The following is a 17,896-nucleotide window of genomic DNA, read 5'->3' as shown; positions in this document are numbered from 1 at the left end:
TGAGATGCCAAAGAAAGAGGCCAACAAATCCAGTTTGTCAGAAAGAAACATTTAATAGGGACCTATGCATAGAAGCCATGTCTCAGGTAGTGATCCCCGCAATTACCCCCCGACCCAGGGCTTTTCTGCCATAGAGAAAAGCGTATACATGCTTCAGAAGGAACATGTGAGACACTGAAGTCAACTCCTCAGGGAAAGGCAAGAATGCTGTTTGCAACATAGCCTATAGATTGCTTAACGCCAGGATTTACTGTGTGTGTGTGTGGTGTGTGTGTGTGTGTGTGTGTGTGTGTGTGTGCGCGCGCGCGCGCTTTTAATAGATAAAAGTGGAAATCTTAGAGGGCATTCCTGGAACTGGTTATCAGAAGTCAACATGGTAGATGAGCATCCAAGATGGAAGTTACTTTAGCCTCATACTGTGCCTGTGAATTTCTTTGAGGAGGGGATGGGATGGCCCCACACCTCTTCCGGGTTGTACATACCCAAGTGCTAGGCAGTTCCTGCAGCTGGTGAGAAGCCCAGGGGCAGGAAGTGAGACGTCCCCAGAGCAAGAGGCAAGGTTCAGTCACTGGTTGCCACAGCAGTGACTTTAGTATGAAGGTCAAGAGGATTTGAAGTGACACACAAGAGGTCTCAAACACTGCTCTTATAAATGGCCTGTGTGTCCTAATGCCATCAGAAGTGATAAAGTTGGTACTAGGATGTGGGCAACCCCAGCACTTTGAGAGATCAAAGTGGGTGGATCCCTTGAGTCCAGGAGTTTGAGACCAGCCTAAGTAACATGGTGAAACCCCATCTCTACACAAAGTTTTTTAAAAATTAGCCAGGGCTTGGTGGTGCCTGTAGTCTCAGCTACTCAGGCGGCTGAGGTGGGAGAACAGCTTGAGCCCAGGAGGTGGAGGGTGCAGTGAACTGAGATCATACCACTGTGCTCCAGCCTGGGCAACAGCGCAAGACTGTCTTAAGAATAATAATAATTCACTACTGTGACCCTGACAATAGTTTCTAATCTCATTTACTAGGTAAGTTACAGTTTGGTATACTTTAGATTGCATTTTTTTAAATGTTAAATATTTGGATTTATTTGGAAAAACTAACATAGAGAATACTAAATTCCTTATAAACATACAAATTGTCATTTTGTGGACACATGTGAAGCTTTTTTGACATTTTCCCAGAATAGTAAAGGGCAGAAGATAGGAAAATGAGGAGATGAAGATACTCCAAAAGAACATGAATGAATTCAGAAACAAATGCTAGACTGGCAGTCCAGTCCATGCTGTATTGTCCTTAACTCACTGAACCACCCTGGTTTTTCCAATGAAAGATAAGCTCCAAAGTTTATTTCAGCTATAAAAGTTTCATTCTTGAAAAAATTCCACTTCAAATCCAGAAACCTAAGCCAGAGGTAACTGACTAGCTCAGTGAAGCCACAAGTAGAAGAAACAAGACTGAACCTTAAATCTCCTAATTCCCAGGGAGTTTTTTTCTGAATCTGCTAAATGAAGTCTTAAAAGAGGCTACTTAGGGGACTGGGTGCATGAATATAGACAACTCTCAGCAAATAAGCCCTATGGTCCACAAAGCTATATATACACCAGTTCTCTTACTAATTTACCTTCCATTTCCCAGTAGGTAAAGGAAATTCATTGAACACAAGGACACTTAGAAGTTAATGGCCATTTCTAGACTTGTCTAGAATGAAATCTCCTTGGTACTGTCCATAGTTTAAGGCACTAAATGGATACTACCACTTGGTAGGAAGCCAAAAGGAATATGAAAAGTGACTAGAGATTAAGAATTAAACAAGTTTACTTAAGGCTCCAGGAGAGAAGCTAAAGTATTGTTTATATAACTGGATTTGGGGCCACCTGGATCAAAATCACCTGGGCTCCATGTTAAAAATGCAAGTTTCTGGCCCCTGTTTATCAGTCGCTGGGAAAGGGCTAATCTGCATCTTTTAGCAACCCACCAGGTGATTCTCAAAAAGTCTAAAGGTTGAGAACCCCTGGTAGAGAGAACTGAGAAAATGCAGAAGGCAGACAGGGAAAGAACAAAGCCAAATAAAGAATGGAAGGGAAAGTTAACTTCTGTTAAGGGCACTAGAGAAGCTTAGTAACCTAATTCTAGTAAAGTTAGAACATTGGAAAGATACCTACCTCAAACTTCACATCATTATTTGAAAATACTCAAGATGTACTCCCCTCAGAGCAACAGTATGAGCAACATCCCCTATCAGATGACAGCATCAAAACCAAATTATAAATGTTCTAGCCTCATTCCTGGGTCTACTTTGTGTCTCCTAACCTGATTTTTTCATTTTACTTTCTCATCTACCTGTTATCCTGTTATATTTCATATGTAACCATAAACCACGTTATATCCTTTTTGTAAAAAGGTTTATTTGGAATGAATCACTGGTACCCAAATAAATAAAACCTCTTGGAGAACTCCAAACTCACTTTAATATGAGATAAGCTGAGCAAATGAAGAGAAATAATGGTTGTAACCAGTCCCTGGTAATACAAGCAGTGGCAAACCCTGATGATCAATTTCAACATATAAACAAGACAGTATAACTGTCAGGAGCTACAAACTTCAGTATTCAGAGACGGACCTATGTACGTACAATGGAGCCAATAAGGCCAAAGTGACCTTTCAGGTGTTTCCTTGCTATCCTCCACCCTCCCTCCTCATTTACCTCAAGACACAATGGTTTTTGCAAACGATTATTAAATTGCATAGTAAGTCATAAAATTATTCAGTTTTTCAGAGACTTACTAGCCTCACTCAAGGAATTACATCTGCTTCTCAAGGGTAGGCTGTGGCAGATTTTTCATATTAACACCTGACATGTAGTTGAAGCCAAAAAGAAATACTTGTTGATGAAATGACACAGTGCTACTTTAAATGTAGACTGATCTGAACTGAAACGAACTCCTGTGCAATGCTGCACTAAAGCAGCTCCTCTGTGAGTCCAGGTGGTACTTCCAGATCTTAGCAGTTCTACTTAGAACACTGAACTAGCCTTGTTAATCACTTAAAAGACTCACATATGAACACCTAAACTCCCATTAAAGCAAAAATATCATCAATGTCATCTGTCTCCTTAATGGTTCCTGATGTACTGTTTTTATTTATTTGCATCACTGTCCACGAATCAGTTTCATTTTCATGGATGCCTCTAAGGTTTTCATGAATCATTTTCTCCTTAGTTTGTATGACAGGCATTGAAACTCCACTATTCAAGAGTTGCTTACTGTTAAGGTAGAGATCAGTTCTATGCACAGTACAGTGTGAGAGTCTCCACTTAGCACTGGTATCTGTAGCACTCTTCCGAGTCCCTTGAGAGAACTGCTGAATTTCCCTTAAAAGAGGCGATTGCAACTTTCTCTGTGGTTTCCTTTGTCTCTGTAAAAATTTATTCTGTGATCTTCTCTGTCTCAGACGATGCTTTGAAGTTCTGATACCTGAGCCACGAAGAAGGTGGTTGCAAATAGATGCTTTTATGCACTCTAGTTTCTTTGGCAAACTTTAAAAGACAGAGAGAGGAAAAATCTGGGCTTAAGATGCAGAAAAACATTCTCAAGCACTCTTAATTTACCAACTGAAAAGAAAAATACACAACTTATCTACAAGTCCTATGCCTGTGTACAATCCCAGAACCACATCGAAAAATAGTTTCACCCCAAGTCTGTTTTTTTCAGAGCACAAATGCCCTCTGACTGAAGTGTAGACGAATGTGTCCCCATTTTGCTTTCAAACTCTCAAAAGTACAGCTGACTAGCAATTAGCTGAATAGTGAGATACCTCTGTACTTTAGTCTCAGAGCTTTTCCCTCATAACTGCTAATCTGTTCATAATGTAATGAGTGGACATGAGGAAACATCAGAAATGAAAAAATCTGCCAGTACGTATCAATCCGAATCTGGATAATCAGCTTCATGCTATGGGCAGGAAATGAACAAGGAAAAAGGAATAAAGGCTAAGAGGGGTTTATAATAAAGAATATGAAGACAGGGCTTCTGGCCCAGACACACAGACAGCCTTAAGCTACCCTAATTATGATTCATACGTCATCTTCAAGCTTGGAAATTCAGAAATCAAACAGCTGATCATTTTAGGTGTTTTGCTTCCACACAGGGTACAATGCCACAAGGTTCATCTGTGCCTTGCTGAATTGTTTCACTGTTTGTGATAGATTTTAAAAGATGGGCATGGATATAAAACTTTGAGGAAGCCCATTATAATAAAGTAAATCATGATCTGTGCTTCCATACCCTTTTCTTATCTTACTATAAGCAGTGGCTTTTAAGTGGGGAGAAGGTGGGTGTACTTCAGAGTTGAAAGGAAAACAGGGCCTGAACTGAGTTCCACATCTAATCCCTTGAGCAAAATCCTCCATTTACCCATCTATGAAATGGGAATAATACTGTCTACCTCACAGTGTTATTATAGACATTAAATAAATTATAAAGTTTACTACAAATATATTAATGAAACAGCAAAATGGCAATATATGAAAGAGCACTATATCTGGGGAAGTACGGAGTAATGGTTTAACCAATAAACACCAGTTTGCTACCCTTCTCATTAACTTTTAGTTGTTACCTCTGCCTCATCTACCCTTGATTTTAAACCCAGTTTTAAACAGAATGCTTCTCTCCATCTCAGGCATTTCCAGCCATAGGATACCTCACTTTTAGATTATTACAGACCTTTAGGGGACCCATCTTAATGTTAAAACCCCTCAAGCACTTCATCCCTTAGGAATATTCAACCACTTTTCCCATAGCTTTTAATCAAAATGTGTTACAAAACCCTCACTGTATACTAATTTTTTTCTAAAACAGGAATATATTTTATGTTAATTTTAAAAGAAAATTTAACAACTTTTCAATATGTGGTTCATCCCCAGGAATGAATTTTAAATCCCTCAGTAGCTCTATAACTATGGATAAGAAATTACGAGGCATGCACAGGATATTTCTTAAAGAATACAATAAAAAACAGGTCAGAATAATTGCCTCTGTGAAGGTGGAATAGGCTCTTAATACATATTTGTGTCTGAAATCGTTACCATTAAGCCCTGAAGTGTCTAATGTCTAACTTCATGTAATACTTCATGCAATACTGGTTCACAAGCAAAGATAAGCACCCTTAAACAGTTCTGAATATAAAAACACAGAAAAGAAATATATAGAGAGTTCAGCTGCTATAAATAGTAGCAAGGAGCAACAGTACAAGACCCCAGCAGTCTTGCGTGGGCCTCACGGGAGGCAGGCACCTTCTGCTTCTGCTCCCATGCCCTTATCCCACTGCATTGCACTGAAGCTGTCTGCAGAAGAGCTGTCTTTCCCTGAAGACCCTGAGCTCCCTGAAAACCAAGTCATGTCTTTATGCAGTTGTATCCTCAGGCTCAGCACACTAGACATTCTTAATGGTTCCTGAATGAGCAGATGGAAATGATAAAGAGCATAAATGACTGAAGTCCAATTAACCTGTTTATCTTCTTCCTCCAGTGATACAGCTTTGCTCTTACAACAAAAGCAGCAAATGCAATTGCAGTTTGAGTACATCCCAATTTAGCCCCGCTGCGGCTGCTGAACATCACATTTTAAAGAAAAGTGACCTGAATAGATACTTTTACTCATAACAACAACAGAAAAAGTAAAGTAACATAATTTTTGCAATATACCTACCTAGTACCTTGAGCTTCCAGATGTTTAAGCCGGTTGCTTTTAAGAAGTTTGTTACCCAGAAAAATGGCCTGAGCCTTGAGTTTTTTGCTCCTGCACCATACAACTGCCATCTGGATTTCTTCAGAAAGTTGTGTGAAGGACTCAGCCTCTCGGAATCTTTGCACAAAACTTTTGGCATGAGGAGTTCCTACTACTTTCTGAAAAGAATACTTGGTTGTCTTTAGTCTGGATTGAGAACACTTAAAATCAAAACTGGTCTCCTGAAACGTGGAAAGATAAGAAAAATATTGGACATGTTACTGACTTGTAATTATATGACAACAGGGAAAGCTAGCTCACAATCAAAATTTAAAAATTAGAATTATCAGTCCCTAATTAGCTTGAAGTGATGGATACCCCATTTACCCTGTGATTATCATGCACTATATGCTTGTAACAAAATATGTACCCCATAAATATATATACCTGCTAGGTACCCACAAAACCTAAAAATTAAAAAAAAAATTATCAATCTTTAAGGAAATTTTTTTGCTCACTAAGCTTTCTTTATTTCTTTAAAAACTGAATTTTTCTCCACTGCTCCAAGTACAAGTTGTTTTGTTCCCCCTCTGTACCAGGACAGGTCCCATCTGCAGCTGAATTAGACTGACATAGGAAAGTTAACATAAATATTCTAACACACATATCTCACATACACAACAAAAAAACCCCACATGATTAAATACTGGTCAAAGCCTAATTGCAGAGGGTTGGGGGATCATTGAAAGGCCCCTCTTCTCTACACCACCGATTATCACAACTTGTTTTTCACTTATTTCCATATCCTGAGCAAACCTCCTCAATTTAGAAATGTTTCTGAAAACAGGGAAGATATGGGGCCCTGCAGAACGCCCAGCAGAATAAGCCCATTAATCAGTTAATGCCTGCTGAATATCTGTTAAAAATGTTCAACTGAGCAACATTTCCAATTCTATTTCAACCATCTTCTGACAAGGCACCTTTACTTCTTCAACCCCTTCTTTCTATATCGAGTCACATCTGGATTTTACTAACGTTTACTATTTCTTTATGAAAATATGCTGCCTACAAGATGATCTGCTCTTTCATTCAAAGCTTACCTTCTTCCAAATTTCTTACACTCAAAAGGAACTTTAAAAAAAAGTAGAAAATATAAAAGTAATGACCCAGGTCAATAGTTTATGTTTGGTGATCAATAGAAGTAGTTTGCTTTAAAGCTAAGCAAGTTAGTGCTATTTGCTAAAAATATAGTAGCAATTAGTCTTGAATAAGGGTGATGCTGACCCGCCAACTTCAAAGCCAGCTCACCTACAAACAGGTGCACAGGCTGCAGAAGTTTCAAGGCTCACAAAGAACCATAGTTCTTGAGATACAGTTGAAAAACTGTTCTGGGGACTGGTGAATGGTAAAGAAGAGAGACTATGAAACCATACTGCCTGCATTCAAATCACAGCTCTGCCATTTATTCACTATGTGGCCTGGCCAAGTTTCTTGGCCTTTCTATGCCTCAATTTCCTCATCTGAAATATGAAAACAGTAATACGCATGCCCACCTCACAAAGCTTTTGTGATATACCAGAAGTAAAGACATTTTGCAAAGACAGGGTTAAAAAAAAAAAAAGTCAAGTTACTGAGTAAAACAGTAATGCTGATGTACTTATATGCTGTTAGGTCCAGAACAAACAGAATTTACAGACATTAATCAATCATGTTAAAACTTGAACCTCAACAAGAGTAAAGGAATAGCTTCATGACAAAACGATGAGGATGATGACCAAAATGACAGTGGCTAATAACATCTAACTCCAATTAAATGCTTACCATACTCCAGACTGCCAAATGCTTTACATGCATTAAAACTAGCATAACCCTATGAGGCACATATTACTATTACAAAATAGAGGTATGGAGAGATCAGGAAACTCACAGAAGGTCACACAGCTAGTACCAAAGCCAGGATTCAAACCAACTGTCTGACTGCAGAACCTATACTCTTAAGCGGCAGTACAATCCATACTTAATGACAGATCTTACGATTACTTTAAAATTCTAGAGAAACTCCTACTAAAATATTTCTGAAAGTACTCTATTAACTGAATTAACTAGACATATTAAAAATCCCCTGCCTCTACTCATTCAGAAGCACACACTGACAACTAAGAAGGCACTAAGCTTAGAGCTGGGGATAAAATGAGAAGATTCAATCTCTGCCCTTGGTAAGAAGCATCCTCTACAAATTAGCAGAAATCATAAGCTAAATTTAATGAAGCCAGACAAACCTGAGTAGCTTTGTGTTTCAGCTGGTTGCAGAAAGCCCTCACATCAAATTCTGATGACTTTTCTGTGGAGGTGGAAAAATTGCAGATACAAAACCTTAGGCATACTATTTTCAAATCTACAACAAATTCTTAAGTGCATCACATTTCTTGCCAAATTACCACAAAATAAATAAAGGAATAAAGCAAGCAAACAACTAGGAAGCAACTACAGAAACAAAGTACTCAAGCTTAGAAAGCACAGGTATTACCATACTTCTCTAAAAATAATCAATGTGAGTCAAAATTAAGATGTGAGATGTTGAATTTCTTTCTATGCAATGCATGCCTATTACTTTCAAAAGGTTTCTTTTTATTTGTTTTTTGTTTTACTAGAGTATGTGCTGTATCAAAACAAATTACCTTTGAAGACTCTCTTATTCTTCACTGGCTGTCCAAGATCCACATTCTTCTGTACATTGATCTTCATTTGTTTAGCTTTTTTGGAAATTCCAAGTAAGGTTTCTTCACTGGCTCCTGGTGACTGCTCATTTATTAAAAACAGTTTATTTAGCAATTTAGTTATTCCTTTAGCTGCAAAAGCTGTAGGCATTTTTTTCTTAAAGGCTTCAAAATATGGCTGTCCTAAAAACTCAGTGATATCAGAAGGAAAGGTAAAATCTTTGAAGTAAGGCATTGGTTGAATCGTAGAGACCTCTTGAAGCAATCCAAACAAAGGCCCATATAACAAAATCAACCTTTTTAAGACACCTTTATAGAGAACCCTAGAGAAAGAAATAGGAGCTCATTAATTAGCCAGTAATTACAATTTGCAGATTACATAATAAACTGCAAGATTGAAAGCTGAAAATAAATGGCTATCAAAGTCCTCCAGCACAGATAAAAAAAACACTATAGTGCACACTTGTAAACAGCCAGATTAGTCCAACCCAACAGAAAAATCCAAGTATAAAGTGTTACTCAAAAAACTATAGGACAGTCTACCAGGAAATATATACATATATTCAAAAAGTACTACATGGAGAAATGTACAAAAGGAAGCATATCAAAGTCTTAAGTGTGGTAGATGGTGAGATTTTAGACAAATTTCAGGTTCTTCACATTTCTCTTTTTAAATTTCTTAAAACAGGCATGTATTATTATAATCAGCAGAAATTAAAGCTATTTTCATTACAGAAAAGAGTATCAAAGGTTTAGCATTTTAAAATAATATGATTAGTAATCAAACATTGTTACCTCTGATTAAGTAGAATAAAAAACAAAACAATAGGAAATAGTATTTGAGATATCCAGGTTAAGGTATCAAAGCAAGGTTTTCAATCTCTAAACACAGAAACTTTTTTTCTTTTCTCCATCCAATGTTTTCTTACATTCGTATTAGAGCTAATAATCTTAATTGTTTGAAATGGCCCAAAACAGGCCTTTTTACAGATATGGACAAATTCTAATTATCCATCAAATCAGTTTCACAATATGTACTGAGAGACATGCAAAAGAATGTCTCTTTAGTTTGCAAGTATTCCAGCATACATCAACTAAATATGCTCAAAAAAGCAGTGGTGTTTGAGATGGAAGAAAAGAGTCTAGCATCTAAGAAGGTCAAAAATTGCATTTATCATTGCCATTAAAAATTAGAAACCAAGTGACAGAAAAAAATCAAGTGACATAGCCAGCCCAGGAATAGCATCATTTTAAACGGCCTGTTGCAATATGACTGCTGCCAACAATTTTTTATTAATGCAATTCCCAGTCGTAGGCATTAATTTTTTTAACGTTCAATAAAAGCCCACTGATGTTTCACTACAACCTACCATGACCCAGATTTCAATGTGACACCAGTCACTCCCAATTTTTTTAGTTGTTCAATGTTGGGCTGATCTCGTGGATTGAGATACAAAGCCTACTCCTTTGATAAAGCCATCAGCACTCAGCTTCCCAATCTACCCCAAAAAAACTGATCAAATCAAGAGAATACCTGCACCTTCCGTAACCCCATAGGAAAATAAGTTTGAAAACTACTAATAAGAAACCTAGGCTGAAAGAAGATGAGAAAGAAATGAAGGATGTCAGAGATATGTACATACCATAACCTGCTCACCAGCCCAACCATCACAAGGTTTAAAATAATGAACTCTTGCAAACCTAGATGTTTCACAGTCAAACTGGAAAATCAATTTAAGGTAGAAAACAAAAAGTAATGTGGGTTTTGTAAGTTACAATCATGAATGAAGAAATATATTGGAAGTAAAGAGAATTTTCTTAAAAGGTATTAAAGCCTTAAAACACGTTCTATTTAAGAATTTAAAACTTTAAAATATGGTAATAAACACTCTGCTAGAGTTCCCATTATTAAATTTAGTTCTTAAAGTTTAGTTTCTTTCTTTTTTTTTTTTTTTTTTTGAGACGGAGTCTCGCTCTTTCACCCAAGCTGGAGTGCAGTGGCGCGATCTCGGCTCACTGCAGGCTCCGCCCCCCAGGGTTCCGCCATTCTCCTGCCTCAGCCTCCCGCATAGCTGGGACTACAGGCGCGCCTGCCACCTCGCCCGGCTAATTTTTTGTATTTTTAGTAGAGACGGGGTTTCACCGTGTTAGCCAGGATGGTCTCGATTTCCTGACCTCGTGATCCGCCCGCCTCGGCCTCCCAAAGTGCTGGGATTACAGGCGTGAGCCACCGCGCCCGGCCATTAAAGTTTAGTTTCTAAGATTAAGAACTTGTAGCTATCAATGCTCTTAGGATAATAGATGCTGAACAGTGACAGGCAGTCTCTGGCAATGGCCACATCAGGCAATTCCTGAGAAAAGGAGGCCAAGAAGCAAAAGTTTAAGAATTCCTGTAGGTTATAACTCCTACAGAGTGTTAACTTTCAAACAAAAATACTGTTAAAAATATCCAAACAATTCCAATTCAAAAGAAGGTATATTTCAAGATATTCAAGGATACAGAAAAGTTTTGCAGCAGCAGTCCAACAAGCGGAGCAACAACTTGCAGGCTCCCAAAACCTTCATCAACACCAACTCCACCACTGGCTGACTGGGGACAACACACACTTTGGTAGTTAAGGGCTGATTTTCACTTGAAAAAAGTAGAAAACGTACATTACTTTCACTTTAAAAAAAAAAGGGTTTTTTTTTTTACATTTACCAGTTTATTATAAAGGATATGACAAAGGATTGAAATAAAGAGATGCATAGGGCAAGGTATGGCAGAAGAAGCACAGAGCTTCCATGTCCTCCCTGGGCGACCCTTCACATGTTCAGCTATGTGCAAGCTCCCATTACTTTCATTTTTAAATATAAAGCATTTCTATAGCAGTTTTCAAGTGAAGACTTGCTTTAAGCTCAATTTGAGGTAGTTATGCATAATAACAGCCCACTGATGTTTTAATATAATCTACCATGACCCAGATTTCAATGTCACACCAGTCACTCCCATAGATCAATGTCAGAAGATTACCACAAACACCAGGTGCCCCACATTAAAAGAAAATGTATACAGCTGAGGTATAATTGGTTATATTCCAACAGCAAGCATAGAGAAATCCAAAGGGAGATCACAAGACATTGAGTTCCCAGCCTACCACATCACAAAGCAACTGGACCACTTACTTACTTGGAAGAAAACAACTCAAACAGGTCTTGAACTGAACCCTCCAAATTCATGTTTTTCAAACGCTTTAAACATTGCTCAACCTGAAAGAAGAAGAGCAGTTCAAATTCATGTGTATGTAATGCAGACAGGGTCACCGATTATGACCAGGAAAGCAAAGAGTTCTAGATTTTCAAAGTATGGAAATATGCTAAGTATCACAGAATACCTTATTTTTTTTCAGGGTAGAGAAATCCAAAGTGCAAGCAATTGCTTCTGGTTACAAATTTGGAATTTAACCAGCCAAACACATTTTTTAAATCAGGTGACTCCTAAAAAATTAGTGTATGCCACAATGAGCTTGATGTTATAAAAGGGACCAAAACGAGTATAGGTTATTCTCAAGATTATAATTTTGCTGAGACAACATGATTTTTTTTTTTTTTTTTTTTGAGATGGAGTTTCACTCCGTCACCTAGGCTGCAGTGCAGTGGCACGATCTCAGCTCACTGCAGGCTCCGCCTCCTGGGTTCACACCATTCTCCTGCCTCAGCCTTCCAAGTAGCTGGGACTACAGGTGCCCGCCACCACGCCCGGCTAATTTTTTGTATTTTTAGTAGAGACGGGGTTTCACCGTGTTAGCCAGGATGGTCTCGATCTTCTGACCTTGTGATCCACCCACCTTGGCCTCCCAAAGTGCTGGGATTACAGGCGTGAGCCACCGCGCCTGGCCGACAACATGATTTTTAACAGTGAAACTATTAAGATAGCAAATTATTAACTACTACATTTCAACAGTCTATAAAGTACCACAGAGATGAGGAAAATGATTGGCTTTAATCACTGAACAAATATATTCTTTGAGTAGATGAAGCTTGTTCTTATGTTCCTCTGCATCTTCTCTCTTACTCCCTTCTCTCTCTTGAGTTTTTTTCTCTTTTGTTTCCTTTTGAACCACAGTTCACTTACTATGTTTTCCAAGTGCTTTATCATCTGGGTTTGTCAATACCTCCTTCAAAGGATGGTGTCCAGACTTCAAAACTGAAAAAGATAGGAGCTAACCCTAAAGAATTTAAGGATTGTTCCCTCCATTGTTCTGAAAACCGTTGTTAAAACAGAATCCATAACCTTGGTTCAATTTCTAGAAGTATATTTGCAGCTCTGGCAAGATACTCTTGTTGCCAGTATCAATGCCCATCCAAATTTTTCTGTCTAGATGCAGTCTCATGCTGCCCTTTGTGTGTTATTCCTGAGGACTACAGAATTCCTACAGCATTTTGTACAATGCATGGCTCTTAGCTTTTTTTAAAAAAAATTAAAAATGCTATTGAGTGCTTACTGAACACTGTTCTAAGAACTGGATTATAGCGGTAAACAAAAGAGACAAAATACATTGCCCTTGTGGAGCTTACATTAGAGCTGGGAGAGAAAGGCAGTCAATCAATGGCAGGTGGTGTTAAGTGCTATGAAGAAAAATAAGGCAGAGAGGGAGTGCTGAAGATTGCAATTTTAAATAGGTTCTGTTTTTATTTTAGCATTTAATTAAATATTTTACATGTCTTCCTATTTTTACTACCAGATTTTTAGCAACTAGAGATAGGGAAGTTGTATAGAAGTGGTAATAGCAACTGCAGCAGTAACATAAGCATAAAACATGTTTCCTACTTCAGGGATCACATAGAATATAAAATATATACACAAATAACTTTACCATGACATGACACAGACTATATTAAATGCTATAAGACAAGTACAAAGAGAAGGCCCAAATAGCCAAGAATTTAAAAAAAAAAAAAAAGCAACTTCAGTAATAATCAGAAAAATACAACTTAAAATGAGATTACTATAACATAGATTATCACTGCTGGGAAGGCTTAAAATGGGACTCAAAGGACGGGAAGGCCTTTAACAGGCAGACATGGAGAGAGAGGCTGGGCATTCTAAACATACAGGACCAGGTAAGCAGATTCAGAAGTAGGAACAAACACAGTGAGCATGCAGGTGTGTTGAGTCCAGGTTGGCTGGAATATAATCTATCTGAATGAGAGAGAGAAGCCTGAACTAAGAAGACTGAAGAGGCCAGATCACAGATCTTGTAAGCCAAACTAAGAAGTTTGGTCTTTACTCAGGACACAACGGAGAACCACTAAAAATCAAAGCTGTGTTTTCAGATGAGTAACCTGGTTTTAATATTTAGAATATGCCAGAACTTAGGAAAAACTGAAGGAGGAAACATCAGTTATGATAGTAAGACAACTAAAAGTTGACAAGGTCTAAGAAAGGAAAATGGCAGCCAGAACTGAAGAGGGGACCAGATGCAGAGGAAGTATTGTCTTACGGACTGCCTGGATGGGAGAGCTACGTAAAAGAGAGAGACTAGAGAATGCCAAATTTTTATGACAGGGTGATTATTCACAATCCAAAAGCTAGAAGGAGAAATACATTCATTTTAAGGGTTAGCAAGCTTGCTTTTGGATTAAAGACTCCGAAAAACATAAAAGTCACCGTAGAATGGAAAATTTAGGGAAAGACCATGATCCCTGATCTTTCTTTGATGAAATCTTCACCCTGTTTGCTTTAAGTACTAGGGGTAGAAAACTAACCAGAAAGCATGCATCTATAAGGTTAGAGACTATGTCTATCTTTTTCACTCCTCTATACACGGCACTAAGCAGAGTGCCTGGCACACAGAAAGTTCAAAAATACTTGCAAGGTAGCCCTGTCACACAATGGATAGCCTTGTGAACTTCTAGAAAATACTTGCAGAATTAAGTGAATGAATGAATGAGCGTATCAGGAAGCCAGCTTAAGAGAGGCTCTACTCTATGGTGTAGCTGCTGAGCTGGAGGGCCCAATTTTGTCTTAAGCTCCAAACATTACATGAAACCAGTTTACACCACAACTTGCTATGTACCCATTTACTCTAACATACCACCAATTAGATTATGTACCCCATAATAAGTAGACAAGTTTTTTTTAAAAAATAATTTTAGCATTTTGATTATGCCCAGGGAACTGTTTCTTAATGTCCAACATTCTGTCTTGCTCAAATCACTTAATCTTTGAGCTGGGCAAAGGCACTGTTGTTATAGATTGTATATAATGAAGAAAATGTTTACTTGCCTATTAGAAACAAGACTGGGAAAGAATTAATCTAAACATACTTCTTTTCTAACAAAAGTTACTTTTTGAAATGCTGAAATGCTTTCAGGAAAAAAAAAGTGCACATGTAACTGTAGGCTATAGGCCTATAAAAACACAAGTAATTTTCTGAGATTTCCACGAGATTTCCATAAATAGCAATATAGTAAGTGGCAGTGTGATCTACATTTTCAAGTGAACAGGTTGGGTCTCACCTACCGGGCTTCCTCACCTGTTTGAGGGCCAAATGGGGTTTGTGCCGGCCCATTCTGTTGTGATTGCTGTAAAGGACTGCACATAACACATCTGTTTCTGCATCTAAGGTTTGGCTCTTCAGCGACAGTGTGACGAGATGGCATTCTTTAATTACAGCTGCAATGCAAAGGTCTGAAGCAGAGACATCTAATAAGATATAGTATGTATTTCTACATTAAGTATATTAAAAACACACTGAAAAAAGCATCTTTCCTTATTTGTTTTAAAGGAATCAAAAATGAATGTAATCAGTCTCAACTGTATGAACGTAAGGATTCTAAGTATAAGAGAAGTTGGAAAATGGTAACAGATGATATAAAGTCCAGGAAATCATTAAAAGAACATCTGTTAAACAAGAAGCTATATCTTTACATTGCATTTTATCATGATTTAATAATCTTTCATATGAATACTTTGCTGTCAGTCATTTGGTGTACACTTACGCCTCATGTGTACACTTAGGCCCCCACCTTGAAGGTGGGGCACATGTCACAACATGCGTAATAATTCTCTAACTCCCCATGTTGCTATGCCTGAAAGCAAGACAGAATGAATAAATTCACAGTCTTCAAAATCAAGGCTTCTGTGTTTGGATATCACGTTAAGAGAGACACAAACATATTCAGAAAAGAAAAACCACCACAGTAACCGGAAATCGTATTATTTGATGAACGCCTGACTGAACCCCGGGTGCTCATCAGCAGATGCTTCCTAGTCTGAAAATCTGTAGTAGTCCCTAAGATGTAGTTCATGTGTTATTTATGGCTCTAAAGGCAGCACTAGCATTCTAGATGGAAATAAAGGCTGGTTGCTACCTAACGAGAATTTTCTTACTGTCCCAACAACTACCTGAAGACAGAATGGGCTGCCTTGGGGATGGGTAACGAGTTGGTGAATTTCCCAGGCCTAATAGGAGTTGTTAAAGAATTTTTGAATAGAGAAAGAGGGAATACTAATCTGTAAAGTGTGTAGGAAGGATAGATGGGATAATCTGTAAAGTGTGTAGGATGGATATATGGGAAAGGGGATGTGATGATCTAAGTCAAGCTTGTCCAACCCGCCTTATTTTGTTGTTCTGTTCTGTTTTGTTTTAGGCTTTTTGCAGCTTAAAGCCATGGTTTTTAGTTTGTCTCTAGTGAAAAGAGGGATAAGGAAAGGGCTTCACAAGCCCAACCAGAAACAAAGAACCCATGACTGAATTCTCTCCCTTGGGCCCCGGAGCTACGGATTTAACATTCATAACAGCTTCCATTTGAGTGTTCATTTACCATGCCAGGCAGTGTTCCAAATGCTTTCTCTACATTATCAACTCTTTCATCCCCCACAAACAGCCCTATGAGGACGGTACTACTTTTACCTCCATTTGAAAGTGAGATCAGTGAGGCACAGAAAGGTTCAATGACTCCCTCAAGCTCCAGCAAAGGGTAGAGCTAGTGTTCAAACCCAAACAACCTGGCTCCTGCGCCAGGCTCCTACCTACTATACGCCCTTCACCCTAACAAATACCATCCATTTAGGTGATAAAACACTGTCGTTTACAGCGCACTGTCTCCTAAGTTACATCATTAGATATTCCCAACGCCCCTGTGAGGAGTAGGAGGACTAGCTCCATTTCACAGATAAGCAGATAGAGGTCCCAAAAGATTAAAATTTGAGTCCCAGTACTTAGGTGACGTCCACCGCTCCTCGGGGACAGGAAAAACACGGAAAGGGGAAATGGACGGAAGGGTAAACAACACTCCCAAGACCCAGGTGAGCAACGGTTCCCAGGTAGCACTGTTCCCCGGCACCAGCTGAGTCCACCTCTCTCCGCCCCCTCAGCGCACAGCTGAGCCTTGGTCCTTGATCTCTCCAGCCAAGCCCTGCGTTAGCACAGCTGGTTCAATGAAGGAATGCGAAGCCAGAGGCCCTACAAGCTATACCAGCAAAGTGCTGGGACCGCTCGACCCCTACGTGCCCCGCGCCCCTTCCCAGCGTCCCCCGGGCCCGGGAAGTCCTGGTACCACCCCCGCCCACGTGCGCCGGCCGGGCCTGGCGGCCTCCCCCGAAAACGTTCCCCCGCTCCTCGCCCGGCGCCTCACTCACCAAGGGCCGCGCCGGGGTTCTGCACCGTCACTGCGCTGCGGTTCCCCGCCTTAGGGATTCTCACACGGTTCCACGGCTCCGGGACGGCCAGCACCGCAGCCATGTTGCGAGGCGGGGCGACTTAAGAAAGGCGGAGCTACGCGAGAGCACGTCGAGCGACCGGAGGTGGGGCGGTGGGACCCAGTCCGGGCCGGAAGGGAGCAGGGGGTGGGGCTCGGACGGGGCCAGGAGCCGGGCCGGAGGCGGCCTTCACAGAGTAAACGCGTGGGACTGGGAAGGACCCAGTCGTCTGTACCGTGGTTACCAACACGTGGCCGCGTAGAATCATGGAGGAAAAAAAGCCCCATCCCAATACTAACCAACAGAATCTCTGAGAATGGGGTGAGGAATCTGCATTTTATTTAAACTTAGCGCAGGGGATTCGGAGGCACAAGCAAGTTTGGAACTATTAAATACTTATAGGCATTTTACAAATATGGAAAATGAGGCCCAGAATTGAGTTGGTGCTTTTACCCCCAACTCTGCTTCAGACATTAGGGGAAAAAGGAAGAAATGAAATGAAGAGGTTTATGCAAGGTATGGAATTTGTAGCGAAGAAGCAGTGATTTGCTTTGAGTGGTAAAGGAAGGCTCCTTTATGTCTTGAACCACAGCAAAACCGAGATTACATCAAAGAAACTTGGAAGACACCTGTCTGTCATTCCCACTTTTGTCGGTCTCCAAGACAAGATCATATTCCAAGCTCTAGTGATCCTTACCTCATTAATATCTTTCTAATAATTCATTTATCCTCAGCCGTGCTAATGCCCCCTTAAGTTCTTAAGACTCCCACAG

The 17,896-nt window shown here is 39.5% G+C and overlaps 1 protein-coding gene across 1 annotated transcript; it reads right to left on the bottom strand.

Moving 5' to 3' along the window:
• Nucleotides 1-33: 33 nt before the first annotated feature.
• NEPRO (nucleolus and neural progenitor protein) lies at nucleotides 34-17,255 on the bottom strand. Its single transcript, XM_012501058.2, has 9 exons — nucleotides 17,064-17,255; nucleotides 14,956-15,110; nucleotides 11,607-11,686; nucleotides 10,938-11,069; nucleotides 10,081-10,158; nucleotides 8,399-8,760; nucleotides 8,000-8,061; nucleotides 5,703-5,962; nucleotides 34-3,532 (listed from the first exon to the last, which is right to left on the bottom strand). The coding sequence occupies exons 1-9, from the start codon at nucleotides 17,164-17,166 to the stop codon at nucleotides 3,064-3,066; spliced, it is 1,701 nt and encodes a 566-aa protein (XP_012356512.2). The 5' UTR covers nucleotides 17,167-17,255; the 3' UTR covers nucleotides 34-3,063.
• Between the last annotated feature and the right edge of the window lie 641 nt (nucleotides 17,256-17,896).

Source organism: Nomascus leucogenys, chromosome 21, assembly GCF_006542625.1.
Source record: "Nomascus leucogenys isolate Asia chromosome 21, Asia_NLE_v1, whole genome shotgun sequence".
NCBI classification, from domain to species: Eukaryota; Metazoa; Chordata; class Mammalia; order Primates; family Hylobatidae; genus Nomascus; species Nomascus leucogenys.
Note: the sequence above shows the minus strand (reverse complement) of the source record. Positions and strands in the feature narration are given on the sequence as shown.